The sequence below is a fragment of the Centroberyx affinis genome, unplaced genomic scaffold (assembly GCF_046629955.1).
Source record: "Centroberyx affinis isolate AG114_WGS23_722 - 3 ecotype Tasmania unplaced genomic scaffold, CSIRO-AGI_Caff_v1 ptg001094l_1, whole genome shotgun sequence".
NCBI classification, from domain to species: domain Eukaryota; kingdom Metazoa; phylum Chordata; class Actinopteri; order Beryciformes; family Berycidae; genus Centroberyx; species Centroberyx affinis.
Window position 1 is genome coordinate 927,501 of NW_027279639.1, and position 17,259 is coordinate 944,759.

General features: G+C 43.2%; 1 protein-coding gene across 1 annotated transcript in view; it reads right to left on the reverse strand.

Annotated features, from left to right (window-relative positions):
- poln (polymerase (DNA directed) nu) overlaps nucleotides 1-17,259 on the reverse strand; it is a 69,801-nt gene that overhangs the window by 19,272 nt on the left and 33,270 nt on the right. The window contains exons 18-19 of the mRNA XM_071523547.1: nucleotides 10,369-10,426; nucleotides 6,765-6,842 (exon numbers count right to left, since the gene is read on the reverse strand). Of these exons, the coding sequence (XP_071379648.1) occupies nucleotides 6,765-6,842; nucleotides 10,369-10,426 (136 nt within the window). The remainder of the gene's footprint in view (nucleotides 1-6,764; nucleotides 6,843-10,368; nucleotides 10,427-17,259) is intronic.

Here is a 17,259-nt window from a genome sequence, read left to right on the forward strand (position 1 = left end):
CTGGGAAAAACGACTCAAAATGGATGGGGAGGAAAAATGGAGGGATTTTCTCTGAGCCAGTATGAAGCAACCAGCTGTAATGGGTTTCTAGTAATGTGGGAAGAGAAAGAATGATGACGGATTGGGTGTATGGATTCACTATGAATTAAATCAATACAAAATTTTAAAGTGAAAATGCTATTCACAGGTGAACGGTACATCATTCGTTCTTATTACTTTGAACATAGGATACATTGACCTTTTTAGTTTTCTGTTTTCGATTTTTTGCATTTAAAAGAAAATCCACCACCTGAACTGGTTGAAAGTGAATTGGCCCCAGCCCTACAGAGCATAGATTTTCTTTTAACCTTCATTCATCAGGGAAAGTTGACTGAATACAGACGTTCTTTTTCAGCAGCCTTACACACACTTACACACATTCACACATGGGAGATGCTCAGTACAACCACAGCCTATTACTGTTGGCCACTGTGAAGCTCCACTGAAGCGATTAAGGTTTAAGTGCCTTGCTCAAGAGCACCTCCATGGCAGCTGTCACTTTCCCTGCTCAGATATTGCCGACAGTCTGTGAACTGACCTGGCTACTTACCCTACTGATGGAGAGGAAGAGAAAGAAACTCTCCCAGCAATATGGTACTCCATGCAGGTTAAAAAAAAACAACCCACTCAAAGAATAATGTGCAAATTCTATTTGACCTAGGCCTGACATAGATTGGAGAGGAGATGGATGAGAGGGAGGAAGACACTTCAGTGGAGCGATGGAGGGAGGCGAGAGGGGTGGAGGGGAGGGGAGGGGAGAGATGGAGGAAAAAGACATGGCTGGTTTTGGTTGTGATGAGGTGAGAAAGGGAGTTTCTAAAGATATCCTCCCATCAATGTTTTATGAGTCGGATCACATTTCCTCCGAGCATGGCTGGCAGCCAGAAACATATTGCTGCCCGGGATGTGTGTGTATGTGTGTGTGTGTGTGTGTGTGTGTGTGTGTGAGTGTGTGAGTGTGTGTTTGCATGCAGATACATGTAAATGGGAGAGGGAATATCAGGGTAGATACAAAAAGAAAATATGTGTGTGTATGGAACAGAGAGAATGAACATGATAAGTGAAAGAGAGAATACCAGACTACAAGTGTGTGTGTGTGTGTGTGTGTGCGTGTGTGTGTGACCATGACTGTGTTCTCCAAGGCCTTAGAGAGACACTAAGAATCCTTGTATCGATCCATACAGAAATAACTTACCTCTAACCTAAGCTAGTCTATAGATAGACCTTTACAATCGATAAATCCTATGTGTCTTACTGTACCAGACCCATTTATGACCCAGAAACACCATAACCACCATATCTCTCTTCCATCTCACAGCAGAAAAATAAAGTCACAAACTGACCAAGCTACTTCCTGGTATGTGAATGCACCACAGACCAACCTAGTGTGACTTCTACCGTACTGCCTGGTGTACGAGAGCACACTGTATTTCCCTTATGCAGGGCCAAAAGAGCACATACCGTTATTCACCTAAGCACTGCGCATTGCAAAAAGTGTTACACATGAACGAACCAACCACCCAACACACAGAGCCCAGCTCTTATAGAGGTGCTACCAAGCACCTAATAATAATAATACAGTAAAAATGGGACTTTAACCTATAATTCAAATGATACAGCTAGCAATATAAACATCGAACAAAAAGTTCGGAAATTTGTGTTTGGTAGATTATTTCTCTGTTGTAACAATGCTTCTTGGCAATACATTTTATACCGTTGGAAAGCCTGTTTATTTCCCTTTTAAATGGTGCCTCATTTGTAAGGAACATGCATTTGTGGGATGAGCAGCACAGCTGAGTATGTGGGTTGCGCTCATGAAAAATTTGCCAAATCTTCTCTGCCAATGCCAAACAGCTTATTCTGCTGTTGCTATTGACTCTTGTTTTGAGCTTCCGGTACCCCCAGGTGCTGACAATCAGGTACCTGATTGGCACCTGCACTGGAACCTGAACATGTGGAGGAACGTTATGTTCAGCGATGAGTCCAGATTCTGCCTACGGAAGTTGGATCGTAGGGTCAAAGTGTGGAGAAGACGGGGAGAACGCTATGCTGACTGCTGCACCGATAGAGTAACACCTTTTGGTGGAGGCAGTGTGATGGTGTGGGGCGGCATCTCCATCACTGGAAAAACGAGGCTTGTCATCATTGGAGGCCATCTCAATGCAGAGAGATATCGAGATGAGATTCTGCAACCGGTGGCGATCCCATATCTCCACAGTCTGGGACCGAACTCCATCCTCCAAGATGACAACGCTCGCCCCCACAGAGCGGGGTTTATCAGAGACTACCTCCAGAATTTAGGAGTAGAGAGAATGGAATGGCCTGCCAACAGTCCTGACCTCAACCCAATTGAACACTTATGGGATCAGCTTCGGCGTGCTGTTCGTGCTAGAGTGACCAACACAACCACATTGGCTGACTTGCGACAAATCCTGGTTGAGGAGTGGAATGCCATCCCACAGCAGTGTGTGACCAGGCTGGTGACCAGCATGAGGAGGAGGTGCCAGGCTGTTGTGGCTGTGTATGGTTCTTCCACACGCTACTGAGGCTCCTGACTGTTTGTTAAATGAATAAATTGTAAAATTGCCAATATGTCTTGTTTCTTCCTTGTTACTGATAGACTTCAATCATCCAATCCACCAAACAAGAGTCAATAGCAACAGCAGAATAAGCTGTTTGGCATTGGCAGAGAAGATTTGGCAAATTTTACATGAGCGCAACCCACATACTCAGCTGTGCTGCTCATCCCACAAATGCATGTTCCTTACAAATGAGGCACCATTTAAAAGGGAAATAAACAGGCTTTCCAACGGTATAAAATGTATTGCCAAGAAGCATTGTTACAACAGAGAAATAATCTACCAAACATAAAGTTCCAAACTTTTTGTGCGATGTTTATGTAGGTTAGAGGCTGGACCAGGCCAGATTAATTAATATATCAACAATCAAACAACTGAATATTCACCTTGTTGTCTTAGGAGATCTTCATTCTCTTGAAATTTGAATTTGATGCTCTAAAAAGACCAGCCACTTTGGCAGGTAAAGACATGGTATGGAGCTACTTTCCCATTTTAAAAATCCAAAATGGTGGTAAAACAGTCAAAGTGGGCATGAATTTTGGAATCCATCAGAGACTGTTAAGGGTGGATGAAAAAGTTAAGTTGCGTGTTCAGCTGAGGATGCACACACAGCGTAGCTTATAGTTAAGTGATAGGGTAGTTTTGCTTTCATGTTGTAGTCTATGTAGATTTTTTAACTGATTGTGGGTGGGGCTGTTGCATGATAAACAAATTGGAAACAGCTTCAGTTAATCCCAATGGCTTTGTCCCTTGATCTTTGATGACCTTTGGCATTTATGCCATTTTAGGAGGCATCTATGGGGACATTTTAAACAAGGAGTACATGCATTGCTAAATTGAAACTTTTGGTAGCACAGGAAAGAAATTTAGGAGCATGATCTGTGAAAAACATTGAAAATTCCCATCCCTACTTTGAATTTCAAGTTCCTAAAAGTACTAGAGACTGCAAATAGTAAAAATGAATAACTTGGCCCCGCTGGCTGCTGTAGTTCCTTAGAAAGAGTCCTAGGATATTGAGGGTAATAAGCCATGCCTTCATACATAACTAATGTCACCACCCACAGTACAGTGAACAGCCCTAAGTGATGCTTTGCAGTACACTATGAAGGTTATGGATAAAAGCTTAAGAGCTCAACTAAAACCTGCACTTTGAGAATATGAAATGTCCCTTGTGTGCTGTGGTTGGTCTATAGAGGCTTCCAGGAAGCCCTCAATAACCAGCACCTGAAGAGAGCCAAGCCCATCTATGGAGATATAGCTTGAGAACAGCATTGTGGGAGTTGAGGTCTACTGTTGAACTCTGGGAAATGTATCTTGTACTGTAGACACAACGATTTTTTTACCCAGCCGACAGGACTGGAAGAGAATTTAAATAGGAGCCAGAATTTATTCCAGACAAAACAACAGTCGGTCCTGATTTCCATAAAAGGTTATCTTCACTAAAACTACCAGTGTTAGTATTTTTGAGGTAATGCCAGGTTTCACATTGGATTTTCTGGGTATATAAATGCTCAAGAAGTAATGTGTGAGTGTGTATGTCTTTACGCATGTGTGTGTGTGTATGTCTGTGTATGTGAGTGTCAACTTGTCAAAAGAATGAGTCATTTCCAACACAACATATCAAGAGTTTCAACATTAAATATCCACCATTTGAAAAACCCGATGCCTCCTTTTATAAAATGATTGCTGGTGTGACAGTGAAGCGCATCATGCTGCTGTTAAAGTTTTGAGTCATCTTCAAACCTGCACTTACAAAATAGCTTTTGAGGGCAGAATAATCTGTTCTTTTAAAATGTTGACTGATGATTTTCAGGTGGCAACATTTTTCCAAAATATAGCGTTTTGCAATGAAAACCCTCATATGTTAATAACCCCACCATACTCATACGACACGTTGTTCTTACATATGCTGCCTTGACAGTAACACAAATATGCGCTCTCCCTAACTAGACAGACTGGATCATTGTGTGTTTTTCTAATAGCGACTGACAGTGTTGATGAGGGGATGGGGCCTGCCTCTGTCCTTATTTTGGCTAGACAGTCTAGTATCTGTCTGTGTCCCCAACACACCAGGAGACATCTTCCAATAGCAAATGACAGAGCCGACGGGATACAAGTCATATAAATACACACAAACAAACACACACCCACCAGGGGAGGCTGGTCCCTTGAGGATAGGGAGGATGATCCTACCATACTTTTTTTTTAACCTTGTACTGTAAAAAGTAGTTTGTTTTGTCTTGGGTTCAGCAGACTTAATTGCTATACATTTTTAATTTACCAAGCCGTGTCTTGCATTCTACTGAGCATATGATTAATAGATGAGAATGAATACAGACACGAATTAACCAGCAATCCTGCCACTACTAAAATAGAAAACTAACTCAGACTCACAAAACACACAGACGACTAAATCTATTCATTAACTGTCCTGCAACACATGCACACACACACACACACACACACACACCCTGGCTTAAACATCTCTATCCTATCACCTTACTTTAACCCGCTACACACAAAATGCGTTCTCACAAAGGAAAGTAACATTCAGATGCATAATACCTCTTGACAGGCCACTCGGTTGAACTTTTGCTAGGGACACTGGAAAGTAATAGTAGTTTAAACACACTCACACTCACACACGGGCACTCACACACACACACACACACACACTCGCAGCAGTTGTTCCAGTTTGGGAAGGACATAAGAGGACATCAGGGGGGTGTTTGGGCAAGGGCACCCTAAGAGGGGCTGTTTCCATGGCAGCCAGTCCTCTGAGTGTGTGTGTGTGTGTGTGTGTGTGTGTATGTGCGCACTTGCATGTGTGGGCATGTGTTGGCCTGCTTGTGTGTGTGTGTGAATCCCTGTGATGGAGTGTGTGTATATGTGGGATCCTCTCTGTTATCCTGGTGGTGTCCTCTTGCTAACCCTGGTTATCTGTCTGGTTATGTAAGTGCGCGACACAGTCAGGGCCAGCAGACATCCTCCGTCCCCCAAAAGCTCTCTCAGCCTGACAGCCTCACAGCTCTCCTCTCAGCCTGCACAACATGGACCAGTGCTACACCCTGAAGTGACCTCATGATGCCAGCTGCGGCCTTGCCAATGTCAGAGGTTTTCACAAGTTAACAGTTACAAACTTGAACAGACAAAGACTGCACATGAGATTTGCCAAAATTAGAGAATACTCACAGAGTTGTTTCATGAGTCTAATGGATGACTTTTAAATCGCCCACTTTGATTTGGAGCGTTGTCAAAACAGATGTTTAAACACTTTTTACGCTAGGCTGGACCATAAAACTGGAACTAATGCTGCTGTAAATGCAGTGCAGGGACTTTTCCGCTCCCTTAGGTTTAGTTAGTGGCTAGGTTGACAATTATTGCACTGACACGCCTGAACAGTTAATTGCAGTTGAATCAACAGCAAAATGCATTTTTCAGCAAAAGATTAATGTTTACAATAATCTGTGTCAAAACATATACAGTGATTTCACTTGATGAGCGTGACCTTAACATACTAGCTGCATGTTAATGTTAGTACAATTTTATTAACAAGCCAGTCAATTGATTACTTTTGTTTGGACACATCGAATATTCAAACAGACGCTCAGTGGAGATAAAGAATAGTCACTTTCCAAAAGACTTAATGGACTTTTGTACATCACTAACAGACAAACATGCAAACATACAGTACAAAACTCACAAGCAGAAAATTCTCACACATTCTCTGCTAAGGGAAATACATTATGAGCAGTCTATTTATGAGCCAATCTCGCAACCCATCGTCTATCCGTCTGACGTCGATTAGACTCTGGGGGTGACGGCCAATATTTCGGGGTTTCCAGTGTAGCCAGTGGACATCCGGGCCAAGACTTCCTCTTCTGTGCGCCGGTCATTATTTACAGTCTCATATGCAGATATCTGTTTATAGAGATAAGCCGAAATGTTGTCTAGACCTAAAAAACTTGTGAAACAATCCGGTCGTAGACGTTGTCTCTCAACTCCAACTCCATTCTCGCGTCTCAAGTTGCTAATCGGACAGTAAAACCCCGAAATATTGGCCGTCGCCCCCAGAGTCTAATCGTCACCAGACGGATAGACAATGGGTTCCGAGATTGTTTAAGAGCAGTCTATTTATTGACCTACCTGCAGCGAGGAAGGTCCAGCCTTCCTGAGGAATGAACATGGCCCGAGGATGAACAGTCACCACCTCCACCTCCTTCCCTGAGGGACCAAACACAGAGCCCTGAGGGCATCATACCTCAACAAAATATACAGCATATTGCACAATTCTATGTTACAAATGTACATACTATGTTACAATGGCTTTAGTAACATATGTACTGAGAGTCAGTGTATTCTGTCAGGTAAAAAAAACTTTTAAAAAGTATTTTTTCTTTCTATATTGATGATGTTAAATTTACACAGTTAAAAGAATTATAATTTTAAATTCATGGTTACCCTAGGTTAAAAGGTTATTATCCATATGAAAATCTAAATGTGTTCCACAAATAATAGCAACTTGTTTGCCTTATGTTACAATACAATGTAAGCAATAAAAAACACTGACATGTCATTAGTGCAACTGCCTTTGTAATTGTCGTCATGCGTAAAATGTGTTGAGTCCTGTCACTCAATTTTATGGTTAGGCGTGCTGTTAGGAGCCATGCCAGCCAGAGCATCTGAGCAGGCAACATGTGGACACCTTACACTGCACATCTAAAATCAAATTGACTTATTAGATATATGACAAGATGATTTACTATTAATATTCTGTGTGTTTGTGTGGGGTGTGTGCTTGACAGAGACAGAGAAAGAAACAGAGAGAGAGAATGGCTGGGGACTGAGAGCAGCAATAAAGAGCGCTAACACTGACATCTGACTTAATGAGTTGTTAAGTTATGAGGCAGCAACGCCTCCTTCAGAGGCAAATCAGGATCCAGTCAGGGTCAGTCAATCACAGCACATTCACACTCTGCTTTGAAGACTTGGACTGAATTGCTGATTCGGGTAAGAGAGAAATGATGGCCTCCACCGCAACAAACACGTCACTACCCATGTCAGCATGACGAAAGCAAACGCAGTACACGCATATGCACACGCAGACACACACAAACATACACATGCTGACACTGAAATTGTGACCTCTCTCGCTCTTGCACACGCACTCACATCGACACACACAGGAGCATCCTAATCAGTTGTGATTAGGGCATCCACCTCTCACCTTAAGAGGCAAGGGGATGACTGATAGAGGGATGACAGAGGGAGAGAAGGAGGGATGCTGATAGAGGAAAAGAAGGGATGTATGAAGGGTGGAAGCAGGGAGAACGAGAGATAGATTTGATGACGAGGAGCTTTGGGAATTTGAGTGAGTGAGGAGCAGAGAGGTGCTGATGCTGGCACCTATGAATCACTCACAGAGAGAGAGGGAGAGAGAGGGGGAGAGAGAGAGAGAGAGAGAGAGAGAGAGAGAGAGAGAGAGAGAGAGGACAGTATAACGACAGAGTGAGAGAGCGAGGGACAGAAATAGAGCTGTAAAACTGAGAGCGCGGCATCTCCGCTGGCCATGTCTCCCAGTTGACTGACAGCAGAGTCAATGTGGCCTGGTCATGCCACTAGATGGATGGATTTGTTTTGATATACTTTACTCATGCCACAATGGAGATTCTTTTTTTTTGCCCTCTGGTTGGGATGCACTGTCAGCCAGCTAGTGCTGCACCCCTGGAGCAGGCAAGTATGGCCACACAGGGGATTGAACCCACGCTGTCCTGACAAGGGACGACCTCACTAACCACCACCATTATACAACCCTAAATTTGAAGTGGTGTGCGAGTCTGATAGCATTACTTTGGCCCACAGCCTATCACATTATATATATTCGTGCCCCTGGCCCTCCATGTTTTCTATTAGTTTATACATCACACAATGAGTAATGTCTTCATTCAACGTAGAATGTAGGTGACATAATACGGGAGTAGGCCAATGTAGATCAATATAAGCATCAGAAAAATAGAATTTAACTCTCCATTAGTAGAATTTCAAACTGAAATTGTATGGAATTAGTACTGGAAGCAGTGTTGGCTTTCAAAGATTATTAAGAGTATCTAGCTCTGATAAGGAGCCTGATCGGAGTTGGGGTTAGGGTTCAGGACTGCAGAAGACAAGGGGCTGACAAGCTGATGACGGGAGCAGAAGGAGCATGTTATTGTAGCCAAATTCTGTCATGCATCATAACTCCACTGTAATGTAATTACTGTAGAGCTACTGTTGCACATAATGGAGGAGTCAGGTTGTTTTCCCCCAAATTGTCGCTGTGGCAGTTTTTACCAAATGATGGCTGTGTGCAGTCAGGGCAAGACTAGGTAAACAAAAGTCTTTTTTCCAAAGGAGAGAGGGGCAGCAATCTTTTGTTTATTGAGACTGCAGGAAGGCTCAGTGGGTCACAGAACATGGGAGACACAGGAGAGATGGTTTTGGTGGGTTTTAACCTCGGGGCTGGGGTTAGGGTACATGTGTTTCCAGAGATGAGGGTCTTAACTACTGCACCACCTCCAGACACTGCACCCAAAGCTCTACTGGTGATTTTACAGTATATAGTTATCACAGCCAAACTCAAACTAGCTCATGGCTGCTTGCCACAACAATGGCTGATGAGTGGATCTTTAATATCTTGGCAGAGCAATTTGTCTTCCAGACAGCAGATTAGAAAGTGTAAAACAATATCAGCATACACTGACAACGTACATACAACACAGCCACAGAACATACAATCCACCATCATGTCACGGTTAAAATGAAAACCAGATTATTTTGCCAGATACGGTGATCAGAGCAATACCAGCAGTGCATGATTCACTGAAACCCAGACACTGGTCTACCAACATTAAAGATATATATGCATGGAATGTGTGGAAATGGCTGGATTATACCTAACCTTGCAGTGGTCTTTTAGCTAGCCAACTATGCAGCACCCACGCTAACATTACCATGAACTCACACACACAAACAAGCATGACAACCAAAGCATTTCCACGCAATCCTGTGAATAAAAACCAAAACCACAAAAACAAAGGCTAACAAATAAAATAAAATCACTCTACTGTATACAAACTAATCTCCTGAGTATTTCGGACATGCTTGGAAGCTTAGTGTACTTTGGAATGAATGGGACAAGGCCGTCTTCGCATCTGCAAATTGCAGCCAATCAGAAATAAGGAAATTATTTCATTTCTAACCTTGCATATTTGTGATTGCCTGAATAGGGCAGTGCAAGATAAAACATTGCTTTACTTTCATTAGGGGGACTGGGGGGGCGAATCTGTCATTCTTTGCCCGCCCAGCATTCTAAATGATGTGAAAGGTTCAACATTGTGATATGCCAATATATTTAATTGGGGAAATTAAAATCAATGTACGATGATATCCGGTTAACTGTGCAGTTTTAATTATCGCCATCCTAAAATCAAAGGGATGCAACACAACTTAGAGACATACATACACGCGCACACACACAGACACACACACACACAAATCAGCAGGAGACACTTTTTACCGACCACTCTTCTGGCACAGACTTTTATCATCCTCATAAACCCTCTTTATTAGCTCGATACTCATCAATGTTTGTATGCCCCGAGAGAGGTCTCCCTCACACACACATACACACACACACATATATCACTGTCTCATCCTCTTGAGTGTGTACAGTATGTGTGGGAGGAGGGTGTGTGTGGTGTGTGCGCCTTACCTTGGATGTACTGCTTCTTGGTGATTTGGACTGGCTGCCTTGGGAGGGCCTGGAAGTTCTAGATCGGGAAAACACACACTGTAAACCAGCTGGAGTAACTGTTGACTTACACAGTGTGTGGTTATAGATAGTTGTGTGTAAAATGTCCTGTAGCATCTGCCCGGAAACAAGTGTCTCATTACTCCATGTAAGTGGGTCTTTCCTTTCCCTTTTTAACATTGCATTTTGTACAGATAAATGATGTTTCACTGTGGAAGCCTAAATAAACTAATCAAACTCTAACGGCACACGGTGAGAAAAGTGAGAAAGGTCAGCATTGAAGCGGTATATATCTGTAGCCGCTCCCAGCATGCTCCTTTGAGGCTGTAATGAAGGAGTGTGTGGAGGTGACCTTCACTTGTGTGTGTTTATGTGTGCGCATTAAAATAGAATGGTTTCATCCTAATCCTGGCCTCAAAGGAGCCTGATGGGAATGCTTACTGTACTTTTTTTTATATTTTAATAATGTTATGAATAATTCTTTTTCCTATTCATAGTATTGCTATGATGTCACATGCATTTCTTACCAATATGCCATTTTAAAAAATCCACAGCTCATTGGGTGCAGCTATCATTTGATTATAATCACCTGATAATTTATTATAATCACCTGTTGGTCTCCTACCAAGATAAGCAATCAAGATCGTGGTTACATGGTACGCGCCCTAAACCACCGAGCCACCAGGACGCCCCATTCCCAACCTAATTTAACATCATCTACCCCGTATTCGCTTGTGGCAATTCTGAACCTCCCGCACAAGGACATTAGCTTCCTCACGGTAGAAGTGGTGGAACCGCTTCTGACTGTTCTCTGCCATCACCAAATTGTCAGAGCGCTGTGGTGCAGAGCGCACTGCTATTGAAGGGAAGGACAAAAGGTGATTTGATTGGCCATGATTGAAGCCAGGGCCACCACACCTACTGATAATGTATTCCTCCTAATCCGTGGTGCCCCTCTGGTCACAAAATTACCCGTTATTTGCATTTTTTTGAGTAAAATAGAGCTTCATTTTCAGTTGCAATAGGCTAAGAAAGTTTTAATAAACTTATTGACTTCTGTAGCCAAGTTTCCCACTCTGGCTCTGATGTAATATTCCATGACTTTCCAAAAGTTGGAGCGCTTTCATGACCAAAAAATTGTGTTCCTTCCTGGCTGGTTAATGTTGATTTTCAGCTCGGAAAAGAAAAACAAAGACAGCTAAAAACCACCATCTAATACAATGAATTTATGAAGTTTGTAAAGTTCCCTGACATTGATATTCCATTTCTCTTCAAGCAAATTTAGCAAATTCAGTGATTTTCCCTGTCTGGAATACACAGTGCTCAAAATTCCATGATCTTCCTGAAATTCCATTCCATGACCTGTGCAGCGTTTACACAGCGCTTGGTGCTTTGCTTGGCTGAGATCAGACGAGCAGAAAGGCATCCTGAGACCCCGGCCAGCCCCACCGATCTATCAACTTCTCAGACACGCAGCTTAAAATAGGAGCAGCTTGATGCTCGCCGGGCCCACAGCCCACCCTGCATCGACCCACTGAGGAATCTAAGACTTCACTGATGGAAACACACACACACACACACCAGCATGGACCCATGGGCGCATACTACATGCACACACACACAAAGTAACACGTATGCAGTTTTGTTTGCCTGAAGGAGGTAAAACAGAGGGAAAGTGAATAGGCGCACATGCACACACACACACACACACACACACACACACACACACACACACACACACACACACACAGACACTGTTTGGTGGAGAGCAGGGAAAGGCTAGTCTGGACTCAGTGGTTCCATTCTAATCCCTGTTAATCCACAATCTACCATGTGGCTCTCACTGTATGCACCACATCCAAACACACACACACACACACACACTTTAAGTTAGTTATACTGCACTGGCCCAGTGTGTGTGTGTGTGTGTGTGTATGTGTACGTGCATATGTAATGCACCAAGGAGGATGTCAGATGTGCTGTGTTAAAGGTTGTTATCAAGGATATGTAGGACACATCAATCAGTGTGAGGCGGGCGTGCGCAAACACACACACACACACACACACACACAGATTATGAACATACACACACAGGAAGTGCAATTTGTCATGGGAAGTGGAACATGAGCGAGCAGGGATGGAGATGTAAGTAAAGAAACTATGAAGAAGCCATTATACATAGACACACACACACACACACACACACACACACACACACACACACACACACACACACACAACATGCTTGTGTTTCCCGTCATGGTATGAGATGCGTGTTTTGACCCTCGGTCTGAATGGTTGCTGTGTGTCACCCGGAGAGAGAGAACAGCTCTCTGCTTCCACAGCTCATTCATTATTCACTAGGGAGAGAGAGAGAGAAAGAGAGAGAGAAAGAGAGAGAGAGAGAGAGAGAGAGAGAGAGAGAGAGAGAGAGAGAGAGAGAGAGAGAGAGAGAGAGAGGGGAGAAATAAGGAGAGAGAGGACTGCAGTGGCAGGGTGTGGACAGGGAAAAGAATACATTAAGGACAGGGAACCAATCACAAACACATACACACAACACACAAATACACACACACACACAGATGCAGTTACAGTACTGCAGCTCTACATGTATGTTACCTAGAGATACGTGACCTGCTGCATGTGAGACAGAATAGGTGCTGGTAGTGACGCATTAATTCAATTTAACCCTCCTTTGATGAGCTGCGTATGTATGTGTGTGTTTCTGTGTGTGTGTGTGTGTGTGTGTGTGTGTGTGTGTGTGTGTGTGTGCATGTGTGTGTCTTGCCCTGCGGCGTGACATGTGATTCACTGTGTCAGATGTGCCGGCTCAGCTTTCCCATCATGTACCATGTTGCAGTGAAGACAGCGGAAATCAGTATCGGGAGCACACACATGCACACACACACACACACACACACACGCTACAGTGAAGAAACATCTGACGACTGTCTGCATATAGATACTCCCTCTTCCTAGGTACACTCCTCTGTTTTCAGTTTATACACACATTCCCTGCTATTGCAACACCTTGTACACACACAAACACAGGACACAATTACACAATTACAAATATACACACAACTATAGATATACAGTAAAGACATACACACATGTATTTGCCAGGCTAATACAAATGTAGGGAACTCCTCTGCTTTTCTGCTTTGCTTTGCCAATTCAGTGTCACAAGGTAAGTGATAGTTTACCTTTGGGTATGATAAAGTTTACCATGTAGGACGTATCAACACACAAAACTTTATAAGGACCACAGAAAACCGACTATACTGTTATTGGCCAACCATTGGATTGAGGACAATGTTTTTTTGATAATTATTATTATGTAGAAGTGAGTTGTGATCTGTGTTTTGATATGCAACAAAGACCTCTGGAAACACAGAAGAAGCAGAAACAGAAACACAGACAGGGAGAAACATGAAAGAGAAGTGGGGAAGAGAGACCCACAGCAAGTGAAAAAAGACAGATGGCAAGACAGAGAGAAAGAGAGAGAAAACAAGAGAGACAGTCAAAGGGAAAGAGAAAATGAGAGAAAAAAGAGAGAAAGATGAAAAGAGAGAGTTAAAGGATGAAACAGCAGAGATGGAGGCAGACTAGATACGTCAGTGTAGCCTCAGGCAAAGAATGAGTGAGGAATGGCAAAAAATAAAGCAGCTTGGGTCAGCTTGCCCTCCTCACTGCTGACTGTACAGTCTAACACACACACACACACACACACACACACACACACACACACACACACGCCCTCCCCAGCACCAGCCATTATACATAAAAACCTCCATGTACAAACAGGTAAACACACAGACATACACACACATAGGTGATCAATACCCGACTGTCATTCAGAAGCACACACAAACACACACACATACACACACACACTGCAGATGATCAATACTTGACTCTACTCAAAAATCACCCCTCTCTCACCCCAATACACACACACACACACACACACACACACACACACACACAGTAATATTACAGTAAGCACATTCTCCTACTATTTAGTAAAATAGTGGTTTAGTTATCAGAAGTTACAAACACAGACTATTGACAAATGAATTGTTGCTCCATATCTATTTTACCTCTACCTGAAGTCCAGTGATGGCATCACCTACTGGACAAACCCTGTCACTGCACCACCGCCCTCATTCTCACAGCAAGGTGCTGTCTGTCAGGTGAGGCCAGCACGAGCACATACACACATATACACGTGTCCACATACACACACAGACACACACATAAACAGAAGACACACAATCACATGAACACAAAAACACAATCTCACATACACAGTACTCCTTCTCCCTCTCTCACACACACACACACACACCTGGTCTGTGTGTGGTCTAGATCATTATCACCCTTACTGTGTTGTGGGGAATGGAGACAGTACAGCTAGGTAAGACTGCCCCGAATACACACACACGCACGCACGCACACACACAAACACACAGAGTGGATCTGTCATTGTAGAGTGTTGTCAAGGCTTTCAATCATCTTTCCATGGCAACAGTGGCAGGATGGCAACAACGCTCCATCACATACACACACACACACACACACACATACAAACACACAAACATACACACACACCGATGGACAGACAGATAGATCGGTGACAACAACACACCACGGGACTGATTTTACTGCTCATCTGATTTTAAGAAATGGGGGAATGAGCACACACACCTTAGGGTCCAAGGTTAAGCATTTTATCCACTTGGCCAGTCAGCTAAATGACTGAAAAATAAACATTTATAAAATTAAATACCTGACTGTGAATAAATTTGATGATTTTAACGACTCTAACAAGTATAAATTGACCCTCAGAAATTGACACTTATTATATTCATGAACGAGGCCTCATAAACAGCTGATAGAAGCCTTTCTGTAAATGTAATCAGCAGTAACATGGAAGAAAAACAAAACAAGGGAAACTCATTAGGCTGGAAAGTCTCTCCATTCATCCATCTTGCCAACACACCAATCAGACATGACGACAGGTTGCCAGCTACCTGTTTTGCCAATATACAGACCAGGTGCTGCTAGCTCTTGTCATGGGCATCGAATGTGTGTGTGTGTGTGTGTGTGTGTGTACCTTTAAAAATGAGCCAGCCTGGAAATCACCAACAAACAGTATGAGTTTGATTCATCATTTTCAACCCAAGGAAATTGTTTCTTTTATGATGAAAGCATTGATTGATCAGAAAAAGCACAACAGAGAGGAGAGAGGGCCAGTGGCAGAGCAGAGGAGCTGAGAAGATAACAGGCTTATCGCTGGGTGAGAAACGGTGAGACCAGAATATTTTGACTAACCAGTCAAAGCTGCATCTACACACACACACACACACACACACACACACTAAAGGTAAGTAAGCGTCCACAAACCACGCTCAAGTTTATGACTTATAACACAAGCACAATCCTCAGCTCACTTAATACTGTCTGAATTCCAAGGTCACAAATATGTGAATGAAGCCTCAAAAGATGTTTTTTCTCTCTCACTCACTCACACACACACACACACACACACACACACACACACACACAAATACACTAAAGAAGGCAAGCAAACACATACACACATAATGTTTACAGCACATTAAAATGCACAGACACACCCAGACAGGCGCAAACACTCACATAGACAGACACACACACACACCGACAGACACAGATGAGAACTGGCACAGGACGGGCTCCATTAAACGGTGGCTGATGTTGTTGTTCCTCAGCTAATTACATCAACCTGTGTGAATTATACAGAGCTGACACAGATGCGTGTGTTACCCTCTATTGCACATGTATACATAAACACACACACACACACACACACACACACACACACACACACACACACACACACAGACACAGACACACACGCAACAGACATACAACATAAATATTCCCATGCCATCAGGTGCTAAACACACAATCACACACACTCTCTCTCACACACACACACACACTGCATAAATATTCCTGCGCCATCGACTGCTAAACACACACAAACACATACACACGCACTCCCGTTTCCCTCTCCTGGGCTCATTGACTCTGAATGGGCCACTTAATCATGCAGATGTGCTTGTTTTGCGTGTTGTCTTTCCACTACTGACACGGTGAACAGCATCGCTCCTCGTTCTCCATAACAACCCAGTGTTTGTGCTCTTTAATGCCTCTTCATGTCCTAGTGCGGGCTCACAATGGCCCGATAATGAACCTGCAATGGGCTCCCACTGGTCCTCCAACGAGTCCGCATGGACCCCACAACGGCCTCACAATGGCGCTCCCTGCCAAAGCACCTGTTAGCACTGTTGACCCAGGGAATAATGTTTTTGTATCATCATTAATTGAAATATTCATGCTGTTTTGGTTACGGCCCATGTGTCCCCCACTTCATTTGCGATGCAGATAAGTAAACAGTCATTAAAATCTGTCAGTGTCGAAGAGCAGGATTATGCCAAGATGCTCGGCTGAGTCACGACGAGCGGCTCCTGCTGGCCCAACAGAGCTGAATTATATTCATTTGTATGTCTGTCATGCTGGGACATTTTTGTCTGTGGCTGGTAAGTCTGTTGATTCTAGTAGCCTCAACAGAGTTCAAACAGCTCTTCTATTCTAAAAAAAAAAAAAACTACTGTGGCTGTGAAGAAATTAAATTGGCTAGTGAATTCTGAATCTCCTCTCCCCCTAGCCTTTGTGTTGGCTGACCAAAAAGTTAGAGAGGCTCATGACGAAAGTTCAAGAAAGGACTCTCATATTCTGCTGAAGTACTTATTTTACAGTGGTGCATGTTTTAACACATAGCTCTGGAAACTTTTTTTTTCC